This window comes from Manis javanica, chromosome 2, assembly GCF_040802235.1.
Source record: "Manis javanica isolate MJ-LG chromosome 2, MJ_LKY, whole genome shotgun sequence".
NCBI classification, from domain to species: Eukaryota; Metazoa; Chordata; class Mammalia; order Pholidota; family Manidae; genus Manis; species Manis javanica.
The window spans coordinates 9256701-9282500 of record NC_133157.1 but is presented as its reverse complement, the minus strand read 5'-3'; the positions used below and the strand labels follow the sequence as shown (position 1 = coordinate 9282500).

Here is a 25800-nt window from a genome sequence, read left to right as displayed (position 1 = left end):
CCTGGTACAAAACAGGAACTCAGTACAACATAGTTATGGTGATAACAATGAAAACTTTCCTTAAAAGGGAATTTAAATCCCTTAGGCTAAATAGGAATTTTTTTCTAAACTAAAACAATAACATCATAAAAAAATACTTGTTTTAATGCTATGCACTTAAGAAGATAGAAAGAAAAACAAAAAGGTTACCTCAGCTGAAAAAAAAAACAAACCAGCAAGTTATTGTTTTGATGCCATAATTAGGAAAGGAAAATGAAAGTCAGCAAAACTACAGTTTTAGAAAGTGGTTATTAGATTTTCTTCTTTCCACTGTGGAAAAAGTCCTTCCTGTTGAAGAAGGCAGTGAAATTTTATCACAGCTATTGCTATTCATAAATCTTATATCTATTTTAATTCAATCTGGCCCTCGCCTCTGAGTCGCTGCACCACAATTTGATTACTATAACCATACTTTTTAACTGCTGTCAGGAAAGACAGCGCCTTATACAAACATCTGCCGGAACACATGCCTGTGTTCTCTAGCATCAGCCTTAAATCACACCCTGGTGATGAATCTTTATCTGACACTAATACTTTTTAACTTCATACAGACAATTAAAATGAATTGTAGCTAAGTGCACATATAACAAATCAATTTAATCTTTGGTTGCATAGTAGCATCTTTCACAAATTTCCTAAACTTACTTTCTTACATGTATCTTTGTCTAGTGTTAAAACTTCAATTAATAAAACACAGCTCTTACGATATTGCCATGTAGTTGCAAGCCTCAAAGGATAATGACATTTGAAATTTATCATTGCCATTTTAAAAAACATCCACATTTATGTGTGCAGAGTGCCATGCTGGGCTTCATTTTAAGAGTGACCAAAGTTCTGCCCTCTAGGAATTTATACAATCAAAATTCAGACAGACCCACCTACGATAACAAATTGGATAAATGCCATCATGGCCTTTGCACTCCCACAGTCTATCTCTACTGCAGCACACATTTACTTTACAGTTCGTGGGTCTGCTCCTCTGATCAGATGCACCTGAAGTCATGGACCACTGTCACAGTCCCCGGCACAGGGCACAACCCTGACTATGAAGGGTGGTTCTTTTTCTTGTTGGCTTGTTGGCTATATGGCTGCTGTTATCTTCAAATTCCCCAGGGCAGTTAGTCTTGTCTTACTTATCAGTGCCTCTTACAGAGCCTGTATGCAGTAAAAAAATGTTTGAAAGGAACCAGTACAGTGTGGGTGCTTAGTAAATAATTTGTTGGCTGGATGGATGAATAAATGAATCTATTCTGCATACCAGGAAGATCACTGGAAAGAGAAAAGCATGTGGACATACACTAGATTCGGTGTGTACAGCATTCCTTTACCATCCCCAACATCTCATTTCTTTTTCACATGTTAAGAAAATTGAGGCTTACAACTTGCAGTAACTTACCCAACAGACAAAATTGATAATAAGATCTAAAACAGTCTGTCAGATTTCAAGTCCTTTGGTACAAAGAGAGAATTGTTTTCAAATTTTGAAAAATATTGATTATTAGCATAGTTTTTGTTTTCTCCATAAAAGTGGTTGTAAATGTGTCTAAGATAACTAACTGTGGTACAGGATAAGGAAAAAGGAGTTGAATAGCATCTCTGCCACATACTAGTGGGGCACCCTTGAGCAACTCACTTTCTCTGAGTCTCAGTTTCCTAATCTGTAAAATGGAGATAAAACTCCCTATATCAGTTTTGTTACGATCAGTTAAAAGAGGAAAGTGCCAATATATATGTAAAAGATCAACACTTCAAGAGTACCAGTTTTCCCACTGATAGCCTTCTACATGTCACTGATATCAATCACCTCTTACAATCACAAAACTATGGAACCTTAAAAGCCAAAAGGTATCCAAGTTCCTGTAAGCCAAGTTCCTCATTTTAAATATGCAAAAACCGAAGCTCAAAGGTGCAAGGTGACTTGGCCCAGACCTGGTAGTGTTGCCAGGGCTAAAGATCACAACTTCTGACCCCATGTCCACATTTTTCTACCACATGGTATTCCACTCATGGAAATCTAATTTCCATTTTGTAAATATGAATGTCATCAGGAATGAAAATGAAAATCTCTGAGAATAAGAACATCTAGATTCTATGCCCAGCTGGGTGACCCTAGGCTGTCATTTGATTTCTCTGGATAGTTGTCTTTAAGATAGTAAAATCATAGCTTTGACAGTCACGGAAATCTCTCTACTACAAGTTATAGAGCAAGGTGTCCCAGAGGAGGAATCTCAGGGCAGAATCCCATCACCCCTGGGCTCCACCACACCTACAAAGATTGTCTCCTGGGCTTTCCCTTAGACCTCATGCTTAATATATATTCCAACAAATCTGATAATCTGGTAATTAAGTAGCTAGAAAGAGGGTACTACTACAACAGTACTCTCATTATAAATATGTCCATGTTTGCCTTACCTCTTAGTCCTTCAACCTCCAAGAATTAAAATCAACATATTTTCTTAAATGACACCTGGCATCTATCTCATGTAAAATTACTCTCTCTTTTTCTCCTCTGAACAGCCTGGTGAGTTGGGTTGGGCATCTGAGAGTATAGCCCATTTCAGAGAAGAGGTGACGGACATCTGGGGCAATTCCTTAGCCAGAGTTCCAAAGCTGGCTGTGAGGTGGGAAAAAGAGGCGCCTGGCTCCCAGCTTACTCTCATCTCAGAAGCCACTGCCTCAGATGCCAAGTACAAACCAAACAAACAGGGTGCACTGCCCCTACCCCCAGAAAAAGGACATATGGAGTGTCTTTAGGGATATGGTAACAGGCTATGATCTGCAGTCACAGGCCCCCACCAGCTCGCCATGGTACCATCTGCCTCATCCTCAGCCCTTTTTCAGTGTTCCCTAATTCAGAGATGGTATCATCTATCATCATCCATCCAGTTCCGAAAGCCAGAATCTGATCAGGAAATCGTTCTGGAAACCTTTCTCCCTCATTCCCTGACATATGATCAGTCAACTCCTACCACCTTTCCCTACTGAGTATCTCTTGAATTCATCCAGTCCTTCTCCAGCACCAATAAGTAAGCCCAAGTTACCATCTCTCTTACCTGAGTCACTCTGCAAAAAGTTTCCCAACTGGTCTCTCTGTCCTCACAAACCTCCCCTCGGCAGAGCTCTAGAGATCTTTTCAAAACACAAACCTGATTATTTTACCTTCTTATTTAAATGTGCTCAAGGCTCTCCAAAGCTATTAGATTAAAGAGGACACTCCTACCAGCCGTAACTGGTCTGGCGCTGCAGCTTCACCTTGAACTACACTCTACCTCACCCTTGGGTCTCCAGTCATACAGCCCTCTTTTAATTCCTCATAACTGCCAGGCTGGCCCTTTACTCAGACCATGTGTATGCCCTCTTCACCTAGTTAGTTCCTACTCATACTTCAGTACCCAGGTCAAGGATCACCTTCACAGTGATACCTTCCCTCACCCACTAGACGAGCCCAGACTAGGCCGCTATGATGATATTCTCAAAGCCCCAAGTCCCTCTCCGGTAACTGGATAATTCATTAGCTGTGATTACACTGTGCTTGTAATTTTACATTTAGTTTGGTGATTTACATAATATTTACCTTAATGCCAAGAGTAGAAGCTCCATGGGGTCAGAAACCAGGTCTGTTTTTGCTCATCACCATATCCAAATATTACTTAACAGTGTCTGGTACATAGTAGGCCCTCACCAAATATGAAATGAATGGCAATGTGGTAAAAGGCAACTAATAAACCGCTCAGTACTGGCCAGATACCAGGCACTCTGCTATGTATACATATCCATTTTTGTTAAACTTCACAGCAACATTTAAGATAGGTATCACTAACTTCATTTTATAGATATGAAAACAGGTTCAAAGAGGCAAAGTGATTTGCCCAAATATCACACAACAGGGAAATAGCAAAGTTGGAATTCTAATCCAACCCTGACAAAAAGGTTCTTTCCACTGCAAAATTCTGCCTTTCTTTGAAAAGCCTTTAAAATCAATGGGTGAGTTCTACCTCCGATGGGAATTTTGAGAAAATGGATCCACAGCCAGAGGAAGCCACCACAGACCGGCAGAATTCAGAACAAACTGCAGAAATGAGGTTTAGACAGAAAGGGCTCAGAGTGGAAAGAAGATAGTTTTAAGAACTCAGGCTTGAAAATTTAACTTCAGAGCAGGGCGCTGAAAACACTGCTTTTGTTGCAATACTCCTATTTCTGAATACCATTGTGGGAAAATTGTAATATTTTCAGAATATCTTACCTGGCTTTAGTATATCTGCATATCAATAGGCATTGAGAGGTGGAAAGAAGTATGGCTTTAGTGCATTTGCATCATTCCATAGGGGTAGAGAGAAGTTCATTTCCATATCAGTGGGTAATTTACCTGGGCAAGGAGGGCTTATCTTTAACCTGAGAGGTGAGGGGAGGCCGGGTTTAGCTTCTCCTGGAGCAGGAAAGAGAAATGGCCCCAGACTGCAGTTTGTAAGCAATAAACAGATTTTAAACTTTATTTTTCCCTTTGACTGATTTTGGTTTTTAGAGGTATTCTGCCCAGGGATTTCCTCTCCCTGGACTAAAACCACTCAGACAAAAATCCCAAAGTCTCTCCTAGGGATTTTCAGTATAATGTCAAGCAGCAGGAAGAACACAGTAATACAATGGTAAAGGGGAAATAACCTCATTAAAAGATGTTTTTAAATGAATGATTTAGTCCTTCTATTAGTATACCATAATGTGTAAAAAGATAGTTAACATCTAGTATCTTTCGTTAGAAAGAGAACAGGCTAATAAAAATTGGTCTATGAAAAAACAACTAGCAAAATATAATCACAGAGATAAGTTGCCAAGAGAGTAGCTGCTAAAATGATGTTGGGAGTTTATTCTCTTATTAAAAAAAAAAAATGAAGCCAATGGAAAAATGAGACAAGCAGTTCCTAATTCAAAGCACACAGTCACCTTTCTCTATTTTTTAGATTTGTCTCAGCAGGCACTAAACAAGTGACCCCCAGGAGCACTCTTACTGAAAGGCAGCAGGGGAAATGAGATTGAGTATTATGCAGCCAACTTCATTCTTCACTGAGGGGTGCGTGGTGGGTGGGGACTGGCTGACTTGCCTGAGTAGAGAAGAAAGAAGCAAGCTCAAAAGCCAGAAGGCCTTAAGACTCAAGGCCACACCACAGTTCAGGCAGCAACAGGCAAAACTGTCTAGAAACATAACCATAAATACATAAAAAGTCCAGGTTATAATTATTTGGAAAGGGATCCTGAAGCTAAAGTAGCTTAACATATAAGAAGAGATAATTCCCACGATAATAACAAATATTCCAAGTTCAAATGAGACACATTTTTCTCTAAAGGCAATTTTTTCCCCCAGGTTTCAATTTGCTGACCTTTTCTGAGTTGCAACATTTCTCAGTGGCTTCATGCTTTTCTGCAAACTTTTAAGTGACTTTTTTTTGAAGAGAGCTACTTAATGGCAATGATTGTAGAAAACATTTGTTCATAATTATCCAGACATAGACTGGAACAAAGCTGAAACAAGAGCAGCATGCAAAAATGTATTTAAGGACTATCATCCCAAAATGCTGCTAAAAGCTATTAACCAGTATGTGTTAATTGCCACAGCATTCATATTAATTTTCACTTCAGGCTCGACATTGTGGAATATTTCCCCTGATACATTTTAAACAAAGTTTAATTTAAGGAACTGCTTCTATCAACACTTATGAAAATTAACAGCCAAGCAATTAGCACTCATGAATTATCCCTTCCCCCATGCTCTCTGCAGCTTCCCTGTTAAAACAGTTTCTAACAGAAATTGTTACTTTCTAACAAGTTAACACAATCAAAGTCACAGTTGTCTATATGAACCAGAACTGGTTCGGCTTTTACAAGCATTTGTCAAGGCAAACATTCTCCTTTTAGAGTACAATTTAGTTGTCAAATAAGATATTTAACATTTTAGCAAACTGCCAAGCAATTTCTAATATTGAACTACCTTCTCAAATGATGTTTAAAAAATAGCCATTGCTTCCTCCCCCAAAAAGGAAGTAATCATTTGTTTTAACTTTCTTATTTAAAGATAAAGGTCAAAACTCAATAGGACTCTCTGGACTTCAACAGACACTACCTTCACTCAGCCTGTTGCACATCTTCACAATGCTGTTCTACACACCTGGTTTGAATGAAGAGCACGCTTCCTATGACTAGATGCTGTCAACAATCTAATGAAGCACACAGGAAAGAGAGCATCATTAGCCCTGACCCTTTACAGATGCAGGGTATGTGCTGTTTTCTATTATGTGCTACACATCTAGCTACACAGGCTTTATCTCAATTAATCCACATGAGGAAAACATCATCATCTCATTTCACATATGAGGGGCTGGAGCTTCATGAAGTTAAGTAACTAGCCTGAAGTCACACTATAAATGGTGGAGTCAGGATTCAAACTCAGGTCTTACTACACACTGGGTTTGCTTACAAACTAAATTACACTGCCTCTCATTGCGATAGGTGCTTTCTCCTAGCATTAGCCTACTTGATGATCTCATCAGCCTTGTGAGGAAGGAACTTAATTTCTTTTCATAGGTAGTGAAACTTTGAGGTTCGGAGAGGTGACTGAGATGACCCAACTGATAATCAGTACCCTTTCTCTGTTAGTAACTGTATTAACAGGAAATGAGTATTTGAACTTCAATTGGTCTACTGACAATGAGTACATTTGCAGACTCAGTTTAACCAGACTAGTGATGATGTACTAGCAAGAGCTTCTCAAGTGATAAGGCCCAGCATGGGAAGGGTTGGTAGTTCTTAAAACATGACCTCAGTTGAAACCTATGGAAAGGGCAGAAATCCACATATTCAGGGGAACTTACCTCAGTGCTGAGTGTTTACTGCCTATCCACAGAGCCTGTTTGTTGCACATCTTGTTTAACACTCATTGCCTCAGCACACCTCCTGGTCACCCAGTAACATTTCCCACAAAAAGTGAAACTGGGAACTGGTACAAGAAGTCCCAATCTCTGGAACAGAGGTTTTGTTTTGTTCATAAGTCTATTCAGAGGTCCTACTTTTAACAAGCCTAAAGAATTCAAGCAGATGGGTAAGCCTGGTTTTGCCCTGTCCCCTAGAACCACTTGCAATCTAAATTGGACTTTTTCAAATGATCAGTAAACAGAGTTATTAATAATCTATGGATCTAAAACAGTCACAGGTAGCACTGTCAATTTGCCAACAAAATAACATACATATAATATTAACATTAAAAGACAGCACGTCTAAGTATAGCCTTTCCCTCTCAAGTGTATGCCTTCAAGAAATTAACAACCGCAATTTTAAAAAATGAAATTATGAACCAGCTACAGGAACCAAAAATTATTTTAAAGTATTCGCTTTATCACAATAGCCAAGAGATGCTTACCCTTGGAAACTAAAAACAACAACAATCCAGTTTGTTCAAACCGTTAAAGACACTAGACATGATAGCTTAACTACAGCATAATTGTAAAGCCATTTCAAAACTAAAATCCTTTTTCAAATCTAATGCTAGTTTAATCCTAAGGAGGATTTCACAGCAGTTAGTCTCTTGAGGAAATACATTATTAAGTAGTTTTTTAGCATATTTAATTAGACCCCAAACTCTTCCCTGTCCCCTTCTCTCCCCAATTATGTACCATTTACCCAAGAGACCTAACCAACTCGGTTAATTATGCAAATAGGCAAGCATTATTCCCAAGAAAAGCACTGTGAATATTTGTAGGGGAAAAGCATCTATGTATTTTAGTGGCTTTAACAAACCTTTGCAAAGAAAAGAAAAAGGACTATCAAAATACATTAGAACCCTTACATCTGAGGCAAAAAGAATGGAGTTCAATGGTAAGATGGTGAATCATTAAAACAGGACTCTCACTTCACTTCTTAAATATGAGCTGAATAAAAATAAAATAATTTTAAGTTACAACAGTAACAAAAATTTAGTGCTGAACAGTCAAATGATTTATGGGAAGAATCAATCTGGAAATTATTAAAGTCGACTCTAACAGAAAAGGCTTTATTATCAAGGGGTTGACATGATCTTAACTCTAGAGGCAGCCATGGTGCTGTTATAACTACTACAATGCCATTATTATGCAATCACAAAATGCTAATTTGATCATTTTGAGGTGTTATTTGAATAGTCATTTTAATTTCTAGGTTACAAAAAGGCTTGACTCAAGTATAATTCTCTATTAATCACTGAGATGTCATTGAATATCATATTGATGCATTTCACAAAGATAAAGAAAGACTAATTTAATATGTACAGTACAATATCCTTCAAATATTAGCCACTTTCATTACATATCTGCCAAATGCATCAATATTAAATAATAGATGAGAACAAGGGCTTAATTGTATTTTAGCAATTGTAATATGTAGTATAATAATAAAATAGCATTGAATCAAAAGATAGACTTATCGATATATAAATCTTTCTTAATCACTGTGTAATGGTATCTGCCCCATGTGCACATTCTTTGCTGATTACAAAGAGACCTGATAGGACAAAAGCATGGAGAGCCATAAGTGTAAACACACATCTAGCAAAAATAATTCCTTTGTGACTGAGGAAATGGCTTCTTTACATTTTTTTTTTCCTCCCTGGTACTTCAGAAGCTAGATATACACCAAGCAGAGCTCACAACCTTCTGACAAATCTAAACCTAAGCGATTTATAATTGAATTTAATGGTATAATAAGAATCCTAGAATATAATATTTTTAAAGATCAGTGCTGTTTTGTTCGCATCAAAGCGTTATTACATATTAATTATTCTAGCAATTATCCTCAAACAATGAGATGGTATCAGGCAATTGAAGCAAATAAATGCCAGCCATGTGACCTAATCCCAATAATTTCTCACATATCTAAACGACTTAACTGTATTATTTAAGGAAAAATCCTCTACAGTCCAACTCCCCATTTTCCAGAGGGTGACATTCCTGTCACCTAGGGAGACCCTTCCTTTCCTTTGCTACATTCCACAAGAAGAAACAGAAGGCAGTAGGGACAGGCTAAAGAGAGGCTTTACATCAAAACACCTCTAATTTATTAAAAGCACTTTCAAATGTTTTTGCAGCAAATGCTAAGCATATTAGTATCCTTATGTTATTTATGCTTTTTGTTTCTAGCTCTTGCTTTCCTTCTCTACCAACATCAATAATCTCCCATGCTGAGGGCCACACATGCTTATTTCAACCCATGCAAACATGCTGAACTGTACTGTATGAGGTAGAAGTGTTTCAAAGAGAAAACACCTCCTTGTTCAAATATGACAACTCAGAGAACCAGCACATAACCAGAACTTGAATTTGAAAAATGCAAACATAAGCAAAGAGCTGTATGTTTATTAAATGCAATAGTGTTGAAATGAGACAAATTGTACACACCTCTCCAGGCAAGAAGCTATCACTCACCACCCTTAAACCACTGCCAGAAAGAAAACATAATGACCATAAATAAAAATATCAACTGCGACTGTCTCCCAAAAGAGGCCCAGCTCAGCTCAGCTCAGCTCAGCTCAGCGCAGCACAGAGACTGAACGGCAGGGAATGTAGGGGGGAGCCCAGGGTGTTGCACATGAAACTATATACTCCACCTAAAAATAGCGGTCATTCTTCTCAAAGGAAAATAAAAACACTTTAATTTTACATCTGCAAATTGTTAGAACAAACAAAAAAATAAAGTCATCCTGCTTAGCAAGTGTCAAAGATACCCTACAATGAAATACTGACATGCAAGGCAACGGCCTGGAACTCTCAAATGAAGCTCTAACTTCATTTCTGCAGTTATAAAAAATCAGACAGGACAATACAAACTGCCTCCCACAACCACTTTCAAGGCTTTCCCAACACAATCAGACCTTGATTAATCACAGTCCAACTAACCCAAAACCTCAAGTACACAGCGGGTAAAACATAAAAATAAAAAAAAATACACACAGACGTATCCTTGGACTCTTTTTAATAATCACAAGCAAATTACTGTGGAAATAGTATTAAGCCTAAATTCAGACCTTTCTACATTTCCCAGTCTTAGAAAATGTGAGTGACATTCTATAATTAATCTGAGTCATTTCTGAAACCTAAATCTAATAATAATAATAATAACAATAACAATAACAATAATAAATACCAACAACAGCAATTCCACTCAACTGAGGCTTTACTTAAAGGAGCAAAGTTTCATTTTTACTTACCTTGCCGTCAAATTTGGAATACTCGTTAAAGGGGTTATTCAGCTGCAGAGGGCATTGCTCCAGGCGTACAGATAATATTGACTGCTTTCCAGAACTTGGAGGTTTCTCTTTGAGGGACTTTTTCTCAAACAGTGACTTCAACTCCTGGGCTGTGTGACACAAGAGGAAGATAAAAAGATCTTTGTGATTACACACAGAGAAACAGTTTGTCCATCTTCTCTAACAAGTTTTCCTTAGAACCTTAAGGAAGGAGTGTGCAGGAACATAATCAGGTCTAATGTGTGCAAAAGCCTCATATATATTTCAATGTTTTCACACTGAAAAAGCAAAACACTGAAGAACACGCAGTGTTTAGACGTCAATTTAGAAGGACTATGGTTTAAGGAGGGGAGCAGTCAGACAAACCAATAGAGCAGCAGCAGCCATTCTGTAAGTAGAGCATTTACAGCGGGAGTACCTGAGCTTTGGGCCGGCTTTGCCACTAACAGCTGTGAGACACTGGCCAATTCACCAAACCTTTCTGGGCTTGTCAAACTAGATAATCTCTAAGATCGCTCCTGGCTCTTAACATTGTGATTTTGGAATTCTAGTTCTTCAAGGTCAAGGTCCACATCTTGAGCCTCTCACACTCTTCAATAATACCTAACACAAAATCCAGGAGACAAAGATGAAGAGGAGGAAAAGGAGAGTATTTGTAATAATAGTAGCTAACATTTACTGAGTAAGCCAATGTACCTCATTTATTCCTCCTAACACGCCTGTGAGGTAGGTATTAGCATTATCTCAGTTTTGTCATATGGAAACTGAAGCTTAGAATATTTTGATTAGCCCTGGGCTACACAGCTAGTAAACAGCAGAGCTAAGACTTTTACCAGTTAAGTCTGTTAGCCAATAGGCACTAATGAACAAAGTAGACCCTGAATAAATTTTGTTGCATGAATCAATGAATTAAATGACTGAAGGAATTAAGTAATTATTAAATCAGAATTTTTAAGCTCTTATTCAAGACAAGTGAATTCCAAATCTTCTCAAAGATCATTTAATTCTCTAAATTCATCTGGATATCATTTAAGGCAATAGTTAGATGATAAGTACTTGGGGGATCATTATACTTTTTATTTTTGTTAATATTAGAAAATTTCCATACTTAAATGTTTAAATAAACCATAAAATCTGCAATAATAGGTTCAACCCCTTCCATTCTTCAGCGTAGTCAAACTGAACTGAGAGACCAAAGCTCTGAAATAGAGACGTAACTAAAACTATCTTTTCAACAAACTAGTGGGACAAATTTATCAAATGAGTCTCTATAGATTTAAGTGGCAAACCAGGAGAAAAGGATCTAATTCTTGTTAAAAATGTGGCACTTGGCTATCTAATTCCATATTCTGAATATATAAATACATGTAATCAACAGATACAAAATGCATATTTGGAAAAGTTTTAGATTACTATTAGATTTAAGTAGTATTTTAAATATTAGAAGTGCTGTTCTAGCTGTAATCTATTAACAATTTTATTGCTATGCTTCTTTTTATTAAATTTTATTTTATTAAATACCTACTACGTGGGCCAGGAATGATACTATGTGTCTTCTCACCTTGTCCTCACAACAAACTTAAGAGACAAGTTACTTCTAGCTCCACAAACAAACTGAGGCATAGCAATTGCAAGTAACTTATCCAAGTGACACAGCTGTTATCAGCAGGGTTAGATGTGAGGTGATGATATATTAACTCTTCCATTCTCAGACAAACTCACACTTAGAACTCTCACCTCAATCTGTGACATTTTTCCTCTTCCTCCCTGCCTGACTGAGAAACAGAAACAACCAAAAGGGAACTTCTGCGTGCTTTCCCCTGCACTTCGACTGGCCTTCCTTCCCTCCTGTGACCATGGACATACTGCCATGCCCGTAACTCAGGCCAGCGTCTCCTTTGTGCACTAGAGCCCTTCCCCTCCTACTGACTCAAAAGCACCACTCAAGCAATTCTCTCCCATTTTCAACTTTCCCCTCTTACTGGATTAGTTGCATCAGCACACAAAGATACTGAAATACTGCTCGTTAAAAAGAAAAGAAAAGAAAATTCCCCTTCAATCCCACACTCCTATCATTACTACCCTATTTTTCTGCTCCTCAAAATGTTTGTAATCTTGCTGTCCTGCTCCTCTCCTTCCATTCATTCAAACCCACACCAGTTAGGCATTCAGGCCCCATCACTCCACCAAAGCAGCTTGTATCAAGGTCACCAATGATCCCCTTCTTGATAAATCTATTGGTCAATTTTTAATCCTCATTTTACAAGAAATCTTGGGAGCATTTGACAGCTCATCACTCCATCCTTTCTGAAACACTGTTTGCACTCGGTTTCCAGGACTATCTGGTTCTCTCCTACCCTTAGTTTCCTTGCTGATTCCTCCTCATTTTCCCCTGAAATCATTTCCCAAGGCATAGTACTTGGATCTTCCTTTTCTATATCCACATTCACACCCTTGGTAATCTCATCCAACCTTATATTTTACGTATCATCTATAAAAGATGAAATTAAATTGTGGTAATATAAATCAGAACAATAGTGGCCTCTGGAGTGTGGACTGACTGGAAAGGGGCACCAAGGAACTTTCTGAGGTATAGAAATGCTCTGTACTTGAGTGGGATGCTAGCTACTCAGATATTAATATGTTTGTCAAAAATTGAACTGTAGAACAGACCCATAGACCAGTGGAACAGAATAGAGAGCCCAGATATAAACCCAAGCATATATGGTCAATTAATATATGATAAAGAAGCCATGGATATACAATGGGGAAATGACGGTCTCTTCAATAGCTGGTACTGGCAAAGCTGGACAGCTACATATAAGAGAATGAAACTGGATTATTGTCTAACCCCATATACAAAAGTAAACTCAAAATGGATCATCAAAGACCTGAATGTAAGTAATGAAACCATAAAACTCTTAGAAAAAAATATAGGCAAAAATCTCTTGGACATAAACAGGCAAGGGAAACAAAAGAAAAAATGAACAAGTGGGACTATATCAAACTAAAAAGCGTCTGTACAGAAAAGGACACCATCAGTAGAACAAAAAGACATCCTACAGTATGGGAGAATTATATTCATAAATGACATATCCGATAAGGGGTTGACATCCAAATTATATAAAGAACTCATGCACCTCAACAAACAAAAAGCAAATAAGCCAATTAAAAAATGGGCAGAGGAGCTGAATAGACATTTCTCCAAAGAAGAAATTCAGATGGCCAACAGGCACATGAAAAGATGCTCCACATTGCTAATCATCAGAGAAATGCAAATTAGAACCACAATGAGATATCACCTCACACCAGTTAGGATGACCAACATTCAAAAGACAACAACAAATGTTGGCGAGGATGTGGAGAAAGGGGAACCCTCCTATACTGCTGTTAGGAATGTAAACTAGTTCAACCATTGTGGAAAGCAATATGGAGTTTCCTCAAAAAAACTAAAAATTTGACCCAGGAATTCCACTTCTAGGAATTTACCCTAAGAATTCAGGAGCCCAGTTTGAAAAAGACATATGCACCCCTATGTTTATGGCAGCACTACTTACAAAAGCCAAGAAATGGAAGCAACCTAAGTGTCCATCAGTAGATGAATGGATAAAGAAGATGTGGTACATATACACATGGAATATTATTCAGTCATAAAAAGAAAACAAACCCTACCATTTGCAACAACATGGATGGAGCTAGAGAGTATTAGGCTAAGTAAAATAAGCCAGGCAGAGAAAGACAAGTATTAAATGATTTCACTCATTTGTGGAGCATAAGAACAAAGCAAAAACTGAAGGAACAAAACAGCAGCAGACTCACAGAACCCAAGAATGGACTAACAGTTACCAAAGGGAAAGAAACTGGGGAGGATGGGTAGGAAGGGAAGGATAAGGGGGAAAAGAGGGTATTATGATTAGCACACATAATGTATCAGGGGGGGAGGGCACAGGAAAGGCAGTATATACAGAGAAGATAAGTAATGACTCTATAGCATCTTACTACACTGATAGGCTGTGACTGTAATGGGGTATGTGGGGGAGACTTGATAATAGGGGTAGTCTAGTAACCATAATGTTGTTCAAGTAATTGTACATTAATGATACCAAAATAAAAAAATATATATATATAAAATTGAACTGTATAATTATCTGTACATTTTAACATGTGTAAAGCAAATCTCAATAAAAATACACAAAAAGGGACCACCTAAATAAATGTGCTCTACATGCTGATTATTCCCAAGAGATTATTACTAAACCTTCCTTTCATTCCCTACACTAGAGACTCACAAATTCAACTTTAAATTTGCTGTCTCCACTTGGATGTCCAATAGGTATCTCAAACTTGACATGTCCATAATCAAATTCTTGATCTTCCCTGAAACCTGCCCCTCCCACAATCTCCTCCTTCTCAGTTAACGGCAACTTAATCCTGTTGAGCTAAAAACTTGAGAGTCATCCCCACTCTTCTTTTCCTCTCAGAAACTTCAGAGGATACCCAGAAGCACCCCAAAGCTGGATTATTATCATCACCTTCAAACTCATCTTGTTTCTGCCCTTGCTTCCTCCACCTCATCCCAACCAGTCAGCCAATATGAGTCATTTAAAATATAAGTTATAAACTTAAGAAGACAACTGATAAATTTGACCACATGGAAGTGAAAAACTTTTCTATGGGAAAAAACTGGCTAAGTAAGAAGAAAAATGATAAAGTAGGAAAGAATAAAGGTTAATATTTCTAATACATAAATATTCTAAAAGTAGATAAGATACTGATCAGCAGCCTTATAGAAAAATGGGCAAGAAATATAAAATGTTCACAGAAAAAAGACATTTAAATGGCTCTTAAACAAATGGGAAGATGCTCAACACATTCCGAAGAGATGCAAATTTAATTTAATGCAGATTAAAACTACACTGAGACTCTTTTATCTATCTGATTGGCAAAAATCTGAAAGTTTAAGGCAATGAAGAAATAGACACTCTGTATATTACTAGAGAGAATGTAAAAACAGCAAAACACTTACAGAAGGGAAGCTGGCACATCAAGGTAAATCGCATATTTGCCCTTTGACACAATACCACTTTCAGGATTCTAATCTTAGACACACTGGCATAAAACAAAACACAACACATATGTGTAAAGCCATGCATTGCAGTGCCATTTGTAACAGCAAAAGCCTGAAAACAACTCAGGATCCTTCAACAGGGGACTGGTTGGCTAAACTATATATAGTACATGGAGTATTATGAAGCTGTAAAATGGAATGAGGCCTATCACTATATACTCACCAGAGTAATTCACAGGATGTGCGAAGTGAAAAAAGTATTGAATAAAATAGTGTAGAGTATGCTATCTTTAACCCAAAAAGAAGGGGATATGAAGATAAATATGCTTACATATAGTTTTAAGTGGACCAAAAAAACCCACAACTTTTTAAAAAATGACTATATGAAGAGCGGAAGAGACAAGAACTTGAGGCTAGATTTCTCTGATTTTACCTTGGTTTATGTATTCAATTTTGGAACTGTGTCAATGTTTTATATAATTATTAAAGAAAATTATGTGTAATTTCTAAAAATAAAAGCAAAATGAAATAAATGAACCTAAGGGTAATACTGAGTTGGGAGTTTAAAGAGAGGAATTATTTTAAGTAACTTTATCACACAATTTGACTGTATATTCTCTAATGGAATATAAGAAAAGGGCAAAAAAATATATTAAACTGGTTTTAGTAATCATATTGTTAGTAATGACACTGATACTACTATTCTGGAACCAAGATTTTCAGCATAAGGGAAAGATCATTAACATAAAATCAAAAGAGGTAAATAAACACTCTGTAATCTTAAATCTGAACTGGAATTATCAGCATTAACTCACAATGCATTTCCTCTTAAAAACTGTATTTTTTTTTTCCTGAGTTCTATCTCTTGAAAGGCCCACAAGGAAAAAAGCAACTAAATGGGTACCCCCTAGAGTTCAGGTTGTGGCCTCTTAATAACACTTACCACTAAAAAGAACCATGACTCCCCAGAGAAAAGGCTGGCTCCAGATTTGGAGAAAATGTGTAAAATGAGCCTGGGGCATCTTGTCATACAAAAAGCGAGGAAGCTATGAAAGATTACCGGGATTGTGTCAAAAGAATTTAGAAGCCAATATGAAGGCACTTATGAAATACAGAGACAATTCTGGCAAGAGGAAAGATTAAGAACTGCAATGAAATTAAAAGTATAAAATATGCTTTAAAAACCTGAAAGTCCATAATAATATGAAAGGAAAAAAACTCCATTGGTCAACTATATAGGATGATAGAGAACACACTTTTTTTAATTCTGAAAACTATTAACAAAGGAAAAGAATCAAGCATTTATCCTGCCTTTCTTGTAGGGACTATATCTGAGGATAACCAAATACTAAATTAGGAAAAGTTCTTTATATAGAACAAGTTATTAAATGAAGAAAGACTCATAAAATTACAAATCACTGTTTTACAACCCCTAATGAAATAATGCTTCTAGGCAATGCCCACCAATGGCCACTGAAACCATTAGGTGAAAAACTGATGGTAGCAACTTAACAATGGAGGGATAAAACCTGTTTCACCTTCAATCTTAACATCACAAAACGAAGACATTCCATGTTTCCCAGTATAATGCAACAGGAAGTACAGGTCAGCCTGTACAAAATATTCTTACCAAGAATCAAACTTAGATCTGAGTAAGTTTCTAGATCCAGCTACCAGTCTATAGGAAAATAGAGGAACATATTAAATGAAGACACAGGACACAGCAAAATACAGAATATAGGAAATTCTGAAGGGCAAAAGACCCAGTCTCTTCAACAAATAAATTACAAAGAAAAAAGTGAAGAAGAATCCATAGATTAAAAAGGAAATGAGTCATGTTAACCAAAAGTAATGTGTGGACCTTAGATCTAGATCTGCACAAATGAACTGGAAAAAAGAGAGAAACATTTTAGATAATCAGGGAAATATTTGATAATATTAAAGAAATTCTGCTAATTTTTTGGAGAGCTGTGGCACTGTAGTTTTCCTATGAGTTAAAAAACAGGTAAATAGGTATGAAAGTATATAATAGCTGAGATATTCTTAAAAATAATCTGGGTGGGGAGTAGAGGTGAATGTATAAAAGACACAAGACTAGCCATTATGATGTTAATTGCTCAAGCTGGGTGATGGGTGTTGGGGGTTCATTATACCATTTTCTCCAGTTTGATATGTTTGACATTTTCTGTAATAAAAAGTTGTTTTGAAGTAAATTTAAGCAGGAAAAAAAAATAACATACCACATCACTACTGTGATCAAATCACCTCACCCCAAAAAAAATATCCCATCGCGCAGAGCAAAAAAATTCCTCACAAGATCCTCCATAATCAGGTCTCCCACTATTTACTTCTCTGATCCCATTTAACTTACTCTACTTTTTTCACCTGGATTACTCTACTTTAACAAATAAGCACCCTTCCTTGCTATGCATTGAATGCATCAGGCACACTTCTGCCAAAGAAACTTTTCACTTGCTATTCCCATGTCTTAAAACACTCCTCTCCTAATATTTGCCTGGCTCACTCCTTCAGATCTCTGCTCAACTATCACCCTCCTAATGAGGCCTTCCCTGATTACCCTATGTGAAATAGCATTCCTCATTCCCCTTAGCTGGCTATCCTTTTCTCTATGCCACTTACCCCATTCCGACATCCTCTGAATGGTTACTGTCTAGCTCTCCCACAAGCCCCAGGAGGGCGGGGACATTGTCTTGCTCACTGCTCTATGTTATAGGCCTATAACAGTGTCTGGCTATCCTTGCAAACTGTAGGAGCTTAATAAATAGATGCTGAATGAATAAACGTGGACCAGAGATATAGAAAAAGTAGTGTGGTGATAGGGAGAACAGGAAGAAGGAGAAAGCAGATGGGCACAAAGAAGCAGGGGTAAGATGGGTGAGGATCACAAGAGCCCTTCCTCCTGGGTCCAAGCCATCATACGGCACAACTATACTTTCTGAGTTGCTCAGCTTCAAGCTGCTCTTCAACTTCAACTTCACTTGCTCTTTTTACAACTGAAAGGTCCTAACCAATACTGACAGCTGGAAGACCTCAACAAACACAAAAACTGAAAATACACTAGCCTAGAAAGTTAGTTATCATTTGGTTTATGAGAAAACTCTTGGTATAGCATTCAGGAAAATGAGAATGCACATTATAACTAATAAGGGTTCAGGATACAAAACAGACATATAAAAGTAACAGATTTCTTTACAAGAACGGTAAGAAAGTTGTGAGGAAGATGCTACTTACAAAGTTAACACAAAATACAAAACATCTAGAAATAACCTTAGTGTAAAAGTGTAATATGAAGACAATAAAAAGAACAGTAGGAAGACAACACAAAGCGTTGCATTTATATAGTATTTATATATGCAAAAAATACAAAAAAGATCATAGGAGGTATGATTAGAGTGTTTAAAGTATAAATACAATCAAGAATAAATACATCAGAATGTTAACAACAGTTCTCTGAATGTGAGATTATTGGTAGTTTATTTTCATTTTTATATTCTCTTCAAATTTTCTATAAAGAATTTTTTTCTTTAAATAGAGAGGCTTCAGCAACTTTCCTGAACCCTGGCTGTAGCTGACACACAGAGAAGGAAAGGAACAAGGAAACACCAAAGACTCCTCAATACCCAAAGCTCCAGGAGCAGCTCCTTTCTACCTACACTGTGGGAGAGAATGGAGCAGAGTACACTGAGCGCAGCCCATGGGGGCAGACTGGCCAGAATTCTGGCTTTGCCACTTATTAAGTAAGTAACAGAAAAGTCACTTACCCTCTGGGCTCCATTTTTATCACCTATAAATGTAGAAATATTAACAGCTCATCTGCTGGACTTCCATGAAGAAGCAGCAGACTCAGTGGCTAGCACACTACATGCCAGTGGTCCTCAGAGCTGGTTACTGTAAGAACCAACTAGGGAGCCCCTGAAAAAGAGAGCTTTATGGACCCCGGCCTCTACCTACTGAATCAGGACTTCCACAGACAGGGCCTAGAAATTGCTACAGGACATATCATTATAACATGTACTTTAGGATGTATTTCTGAATAGCCACCATATCGGGGAGCTGTTCTTTTAACAAACCAATAATAAAAGTTACATAAAGAAAACCTCAAGAATATTCATAAATGATTGTTATAAACTCTATTATTATTATTATTGTTTAACTTGATGTATAAACAGCCTTGTCTTCCAATTAGACTTCAAACTTCTTGAGGACAGGAATCATGTATTTCCCCAAGGACCTCAAACAGAATTATAATACACCCAGAAGTTAATGGAAGAAATACTTGTAAAAAAACTAAGCGAATAAGAATAGTAACTACTTTTGTAAAGAATATACCAAACCATTTTAAACAATAAACAATAAGTTAAAAATACTGGGACCTTAATTTGACATTACTCTTGACAAAGCTGTCTTCCAATGACCATGTTTACATTTATTCACAAAGTTTTGGTTACCGAAATACAAAAAGGATCTTACTCTAAGGTATTTCACTTATCATGTAGTCACAAGGCATGCAGATTAGTTAAGTTCATAAAGAACTAAAGTACCAAGCTGTAGTAATGATGGAACCCAGCTTAACAGAGAATTTAGAGACATTATTTTGTGCATTGATAAGGGTCACTCTAAGTATCAGGTGTAACCACCAGGCAGGCTACTGGTCTGGCCAGAATCAAGGTGAACATTTCAAAGCATGAAGAGGCATATTACAGGGCTTTCCCAGAAGTAAGAACAAAGGGTCAATTACTGAAATCTGTGAGAGACAGGAGGGAAGAAAACAGGGAGAGAAAAGTATACATATATAATGGACAGTGTGGTTACAAATCAAAGCAAAAAAGAGAACTACTTATTTCTGCAGCACATTCTGTGAAACACTGAATAGAAGTTAATGTGGATTAGAAGGAAGAATAAAGCTGGAGCGATTACACTCCCCAACTTCAAGCTCTACTACAAAGCCACAATAATCAAGACAATTTGGTACGAGCATAAGAACAAACCCATAGATCAATGGAATAGAACAGAAAGTCCAGATACAAATCCACATACGTGTGGCCAATTAATATACAACAAAGGCGCCATGGGTATACAATGGGAAAATGACAGCCTCTTCAACAACTGGTGTTGGCAAAACTGGACAGCTACATGCAAGAGAATGAAACTGGATTATTGTCTAACCCCATACACAAAAGTAAACTCGAAGTGAATCAAAGACCTGAATGTAAGTCATGAAACCATAAAACTCTTAGAAGAAAAAACAGGCAAAAATCCCTTGAATAGCAGACTCACAAATTCCAAGAAGGGACTAGCAGTTACCAAAGAAGAAAAGTAGATAGAGAGGGAGGGAGAAGGGGATTGAGGGATATTATGATTAGTACACATGGTGTGGGGGATCACAGGGAAGACAGTGTAGCACAGAGAAGACAAGTAGTGACTCTGTGGCATCTTACTACACTGATGGACAGTGACTGCAATGTGATATGGGGGGGACTTGATGATATGGGTGAATGTAGTAACCACATTGTTTTTCATGCGAAACCTTCATAAGAGTTTTCAAATCAATGATACCCTAATAAAAAAAATTATTTTAAAAAAATTTCTTGAATACATGACCAACTTTTTCCTGAACACATCTCCTTGGGCAAGGGAAATAAAAGCAAAAATGAACAAATGGGACTATATCAAACTAAAAAGCTTCTGCACAGCAAAGGACACCATCAGCAGAACAAAAAGGCATCCTACAGTATGGGAGAATATATTCGTAAATAATATATCCGATAAGGGGTTAACATCCAAAATAGATAAAAAGCTCACATGTCTCAACACCCAAAAAAGCAGATAGCCCAATTAAAAAATGGGCAGCTGATATGAACAGACACTTCTCCAAAGAAGAAATTCAGATGGCCATCAAGCACATGAAAAGATGCTCCACATCACTAATCATCGGGGAAATGCAAATTAAAACCATGACATATCACCTCACACCAGTTAGGATGATCAACATTCAAAAGACAAGAAACAACAAATACTAGCAAGGATGTGGAGAAAGGGGAACCCTCCTACACTACTGGTGGGAGTGTAAATTAGTTCACTCATTGTGGAAAGCAATATGGAGGTTCCTCAAAAACCTAAAAATAGAAATACCATTTGACCCAGGAGTTCCACTCCTGGGAATTTACCCGAAGAAAACAAAATTCCTGATTCAAAAAGACATATGCACCCTGCTTTTTGCAGTACTATTTACAATAGCAAAGATATGGAAGCAACCTAAGTGTCCATCAGTAGATGAATGGATAAAGAAGAGGTGGTACATATACACAATGGAATATTATTCAGCCATAAGAAGAAAACAAATCCTACCATTTGCAACAACATGGATGGAGCTAGAGGGTATATGCTCAGTGAAATAAACCAGGTGGAGAAAGACAAGTACCAAATGATTTCACTCATATGTGGAGTATAAGAACAAAGCAAAACTGAAGGAACAAAACAGCAGCAGACTCACAGACTCCAAGAAGGGACTAGCAGTTACCAAAGGGAAAGGGACTGGGGAGGGCGGTTTGGGATGGAGGGAGAAGGGGATTAAAGGGTATTATTAGCACACATAATAGAGTAGGGGGGCATGGGGAAGGCAGTATAGCAGAGAAAAGTAGTCACCCTATAACATCTTACAACGCTGATGGACAGTGACTGCAATGGGATTTGTGTGGGGGACTTGATAATATGAACTAATGCAGTAACCACAACGTTGCTCATGCGAAACCTTCGTAAAATTGTATATCAATGATACCTCAATAAAATTTAAAAAAAGAAGCTAATGTGGATTAACTTTAAGGAGTGGGAGATGAATCTGAATTTATTAGATGTATCTAATCACTAGATTATTAGATGTGCCAAATTTAAGCTGAAGAACTTATATCGTAAAAGGATTAATGCAGTTATTTTTGAGGTGCTCTACTCATCTATCTATCTATCTATCTATCTATACTTATCTATCTATCTATCTATCTATCTATCTATCTATCTATCTATTTTTCTTTTAAGATAAGGAGATGAAAAGGCAAAATAAAGGTAGCTGGCAAGATGGGCTTAGAGAAATTGGCTCTGTATTCATTGAGAAGAGATTAATAGAAAAAGCATTACAATATATACAAATTTTGAGAAAAGTAGACAAGTTAAATGATATAAATGTTTTTCAGTTTGTATTAAATACAACAGAGAGAAGTATTACCTGGGTCAACAGAAGAAGCCAACCTAGAGAGTTTTTTTTTAAAGTATTAAGAGCAAACTAAAAAGACATTCAATAACTATGGGAAGTCACAATGTGGTTTGGCAGAAAGGATTGTCCTTTAGATGCAGACTGTTATATACAAAACATGGTTCTACAACAATACCAATTTCTAGCCCTGTTAACTTTAGCAAGTTAAATCTCTCTGAACCTCTTTCTCATCTGTTAATGACAGCAGTGATACCTACACCTTATAAACCCACTGCACTGAAAGATATGCATGTAAAGTGCTTAGAACAGCACTATGTAGGTACTGATGTTAATATAATAATTATTAATATTGTCAGTTTTATAATTTGATGTAGTGATGGAGTCAATCAACAAAAATTGATTGGACATCTATTACATGCCAGAGTGGGGCTAGGAAGATACAGAAAGACTGCAAACATTCCTCTGAAAGGAGAAAAAAGGACAAAGCTTAGGAAACATGATACAAATATTAGAAAGTATTTTAGTAGCATTTTATTTCAAAAATTTTTTTAAGTCTTCTCTTCTTGCTGAAATTGAAGCTTTGAAATTAGGTAATAAAGCCAGCTTTTTCATATCCATAACATATGAGCACAAACTGCAAATGCTAACAATATCTCAATGTAATGGTTTTTTAAGTTTTGCATATATGCAAAAACAAAATCCTGTTATTGGGGCTCTGATGAGGCAGCAGAAAGTCTCAGTTGAAACTGCCAGGAAGAATCTATAACCCAAAGCCCCATCCAAGTCATAGGTACTGCTTGGCTCTAAGAACAAGGTACTGGCATATAGTTTGTACAAAATGTGCCTTGCACACATCAATTCCTGTGACAGAATGAAGAGCGGCCAAAACGATAAGACCTAATGCATACACAGCTTCAGAGTGCCAAGATACCCAAGTGAAAGTGTTCAAAGCTGAAAATACAGGAGGTATCTGCCCAGAGGATTTAAAAGGATAAATTAAAAATAAAAGTTCTTATATAAAAATAGAAACCAAATACATAAATCTCAAATTAACAATTAAAATTATTTCCATTTACCTGATTGCTTAGAATTTCTTTCTTTCCACTGAACATTTTTGCATTTGATCTGGTTTTGTCTCTCTTTTCGGAGTCGTTCTAATCTTTGAGCTTGAAAAGAAATATTATAACTATAAGTTTGTCAATGAAAGTTTACTATAAACAAAGACATAATTAACTACCCTTATATGAATAAAGATGTTTTATATTGCATATGTAGGGGAAAAGTCATAAAATTTTAAAGGTGGCACCCCTGAAAAGCAAATACCAACAAAAACATGAAAATATTCTTGATTTATAATTGAAATTAGAGGATATAAAACATTAATAGAGATCATAAAGATAGTATTAACATGGAAGAGAATAATAAAATGTGAAAACTTCTGTGATTAATATGACATTTCATTATATAAATCATTAATAACGGTCTTAAAGGAATTTTAATGCACAAATGAACTGAAGTGAATATTACATTACTGGAATAAAATTACTGTTATGAATTACTCTACCCGTTTCAAAAATTAAAGATAAATGAACTCAGACTAGACTATTAAAGTTTTAAATATAAAATCCTTTATCTAAAAATCATGAAAATTATAAAATGTCAAAGCTATATAAATTAGCATAGCTTTTCTTCAGTGGGCTGAAACAGTTTATAGGTAGTAAAATAAATGATTTGTATCTTTGTAACATTTGTCAAATCTTAAAAAGAACAATTTTTCTTGCACAAAATTTTTAAGATATGCTGAAAGGACCAAAAAGTAAATTCCTTTGTCATTAGGACACCCCACAATCTTAGTTAATTACTAGCATCTAAGTGCTATCTTAAATAATTCCAATGATAATAACAAAAGCGTCACCTAAAATTATGCATTTGTGACTATATTACCACTGGCTGATAAACCTTCAAAAATCAGTGAACTGATCTTTTAAAGAAATACTGTCCAGGATACATTAACAACTGCTGCATACGGAGACCACAATGGGAAAAAAAAGTCAGAATTGATGCCATCTCTTGAAATCAGTCTCCTCTGGCTAATCTTCAACTTCCTATCCTGGCACAATTAATAAAAATAAAATAAATTTCTCTTTCAACTGCCTGCCTGCGCATTGTGGTAGAGAAACAGTGAAATTAAACTTGCCGGAAATTTTAAATGATGCTGGCGAAAGCATTCTGACATCACTGTATCTAATAACCAAATTCCACTGAAGAAAAATACATTCAACTGCAATTAATAAACATGAAGGGTATAGCTAAAGTAACATAATCATAAAGCTCTCAATTTAGCTGCATTCTCCTACTGAAATCTATTCAACCTGTCATATGAGATACCATCTCAGTAACTTGCAAGGAAGTCAGTTTCACCTAGAGAAGTGAGAATCAATGGTTCTAAATTATATTCAAGACTTCATTCAAATCCTATTTTGATAAAAGTTCTTTTAGATACTGGGAAATGCTATTAATTATTTTCATCATAAGAGTAAATTTTTCTTTGTAGATGTCACAGAATGCTGAATTCTGAATCAAAACCTCAACATGTTGTTTACTGTAAATTGTATCCTGTGCTACCTGCAGTACTCCTTTATGTACGCATGACATTTGGTCTATGAAAATAAAAATAAACATGTAAATGTTTTCAGTGTTCTACCTCATCTCCTGCTATTACTTTTCCTGGGAAATAGCAGGTTACTGCTACTAATCAGGAGACTACATTTTCTGATTATCTAAAAAAAAAAAAAATTATCTCCTAGAATACCCACCCTATCATATTGTAACAAAATACATTATATATTCTAAATAATTTATTAGGTAAAGGCCTTAGCTCATCACATTCCCCTTGAAAGTCTTCAAAAAAAATATAAGCCGGAATATGGGCAATGATAAGCTTTTAAAAGCTAATTACTAAATACTGATATACCAAAGTTGAGCATTTTAAGCCACAAAGATAAAGGGTAGAAATTAACATTAAGAAAAATAGGTAATGTATTAAAAACAGGGGCACCTTTTCAAAGCTCATACCCAATGTAGGAATTCCTATTACAGCAGCCCTAACAAATATTCAGTGGTCTCCCTCCAACCCCCATCCCTCCACAACAAGTCCTCCAGGGGCAAGAACTATCTGTCTCGGAACACTCCTTGACTAGTCAG

At 36.6% G+C, this 25800-nt stretch overlaps 1 protein-coding gene across 10 annotated transcripts in view; it reads right to left on the bottom strand.

Moving 5' to 3' along the window:
- MAPKAP1 (MAPK associated protein 1) overlaps nt 1-25800 on the bottom strand; it is a 243435-nt gene that overhangs the window by 192632 nt on the left and 25003 nt on the right. For all 10 annotated transcript variants that reach the window (XM_073224491.1, XM_017660194.3, XM_037008157.2 and 7 more), the window contains 2 exons: nt 23673-23762; nt 10262-10410 (listed from right to left, as the gene is read on the bottom strand). In XM_073224491.1, the coding sequence (XP_073080592.1) occupies nt 10262-10410; nt 23673-23762 (239 nt within the window). The remainder of the gene's footprint in view (nt 1-10261; nt 10411-23672; nt 23763-25800) is intronic.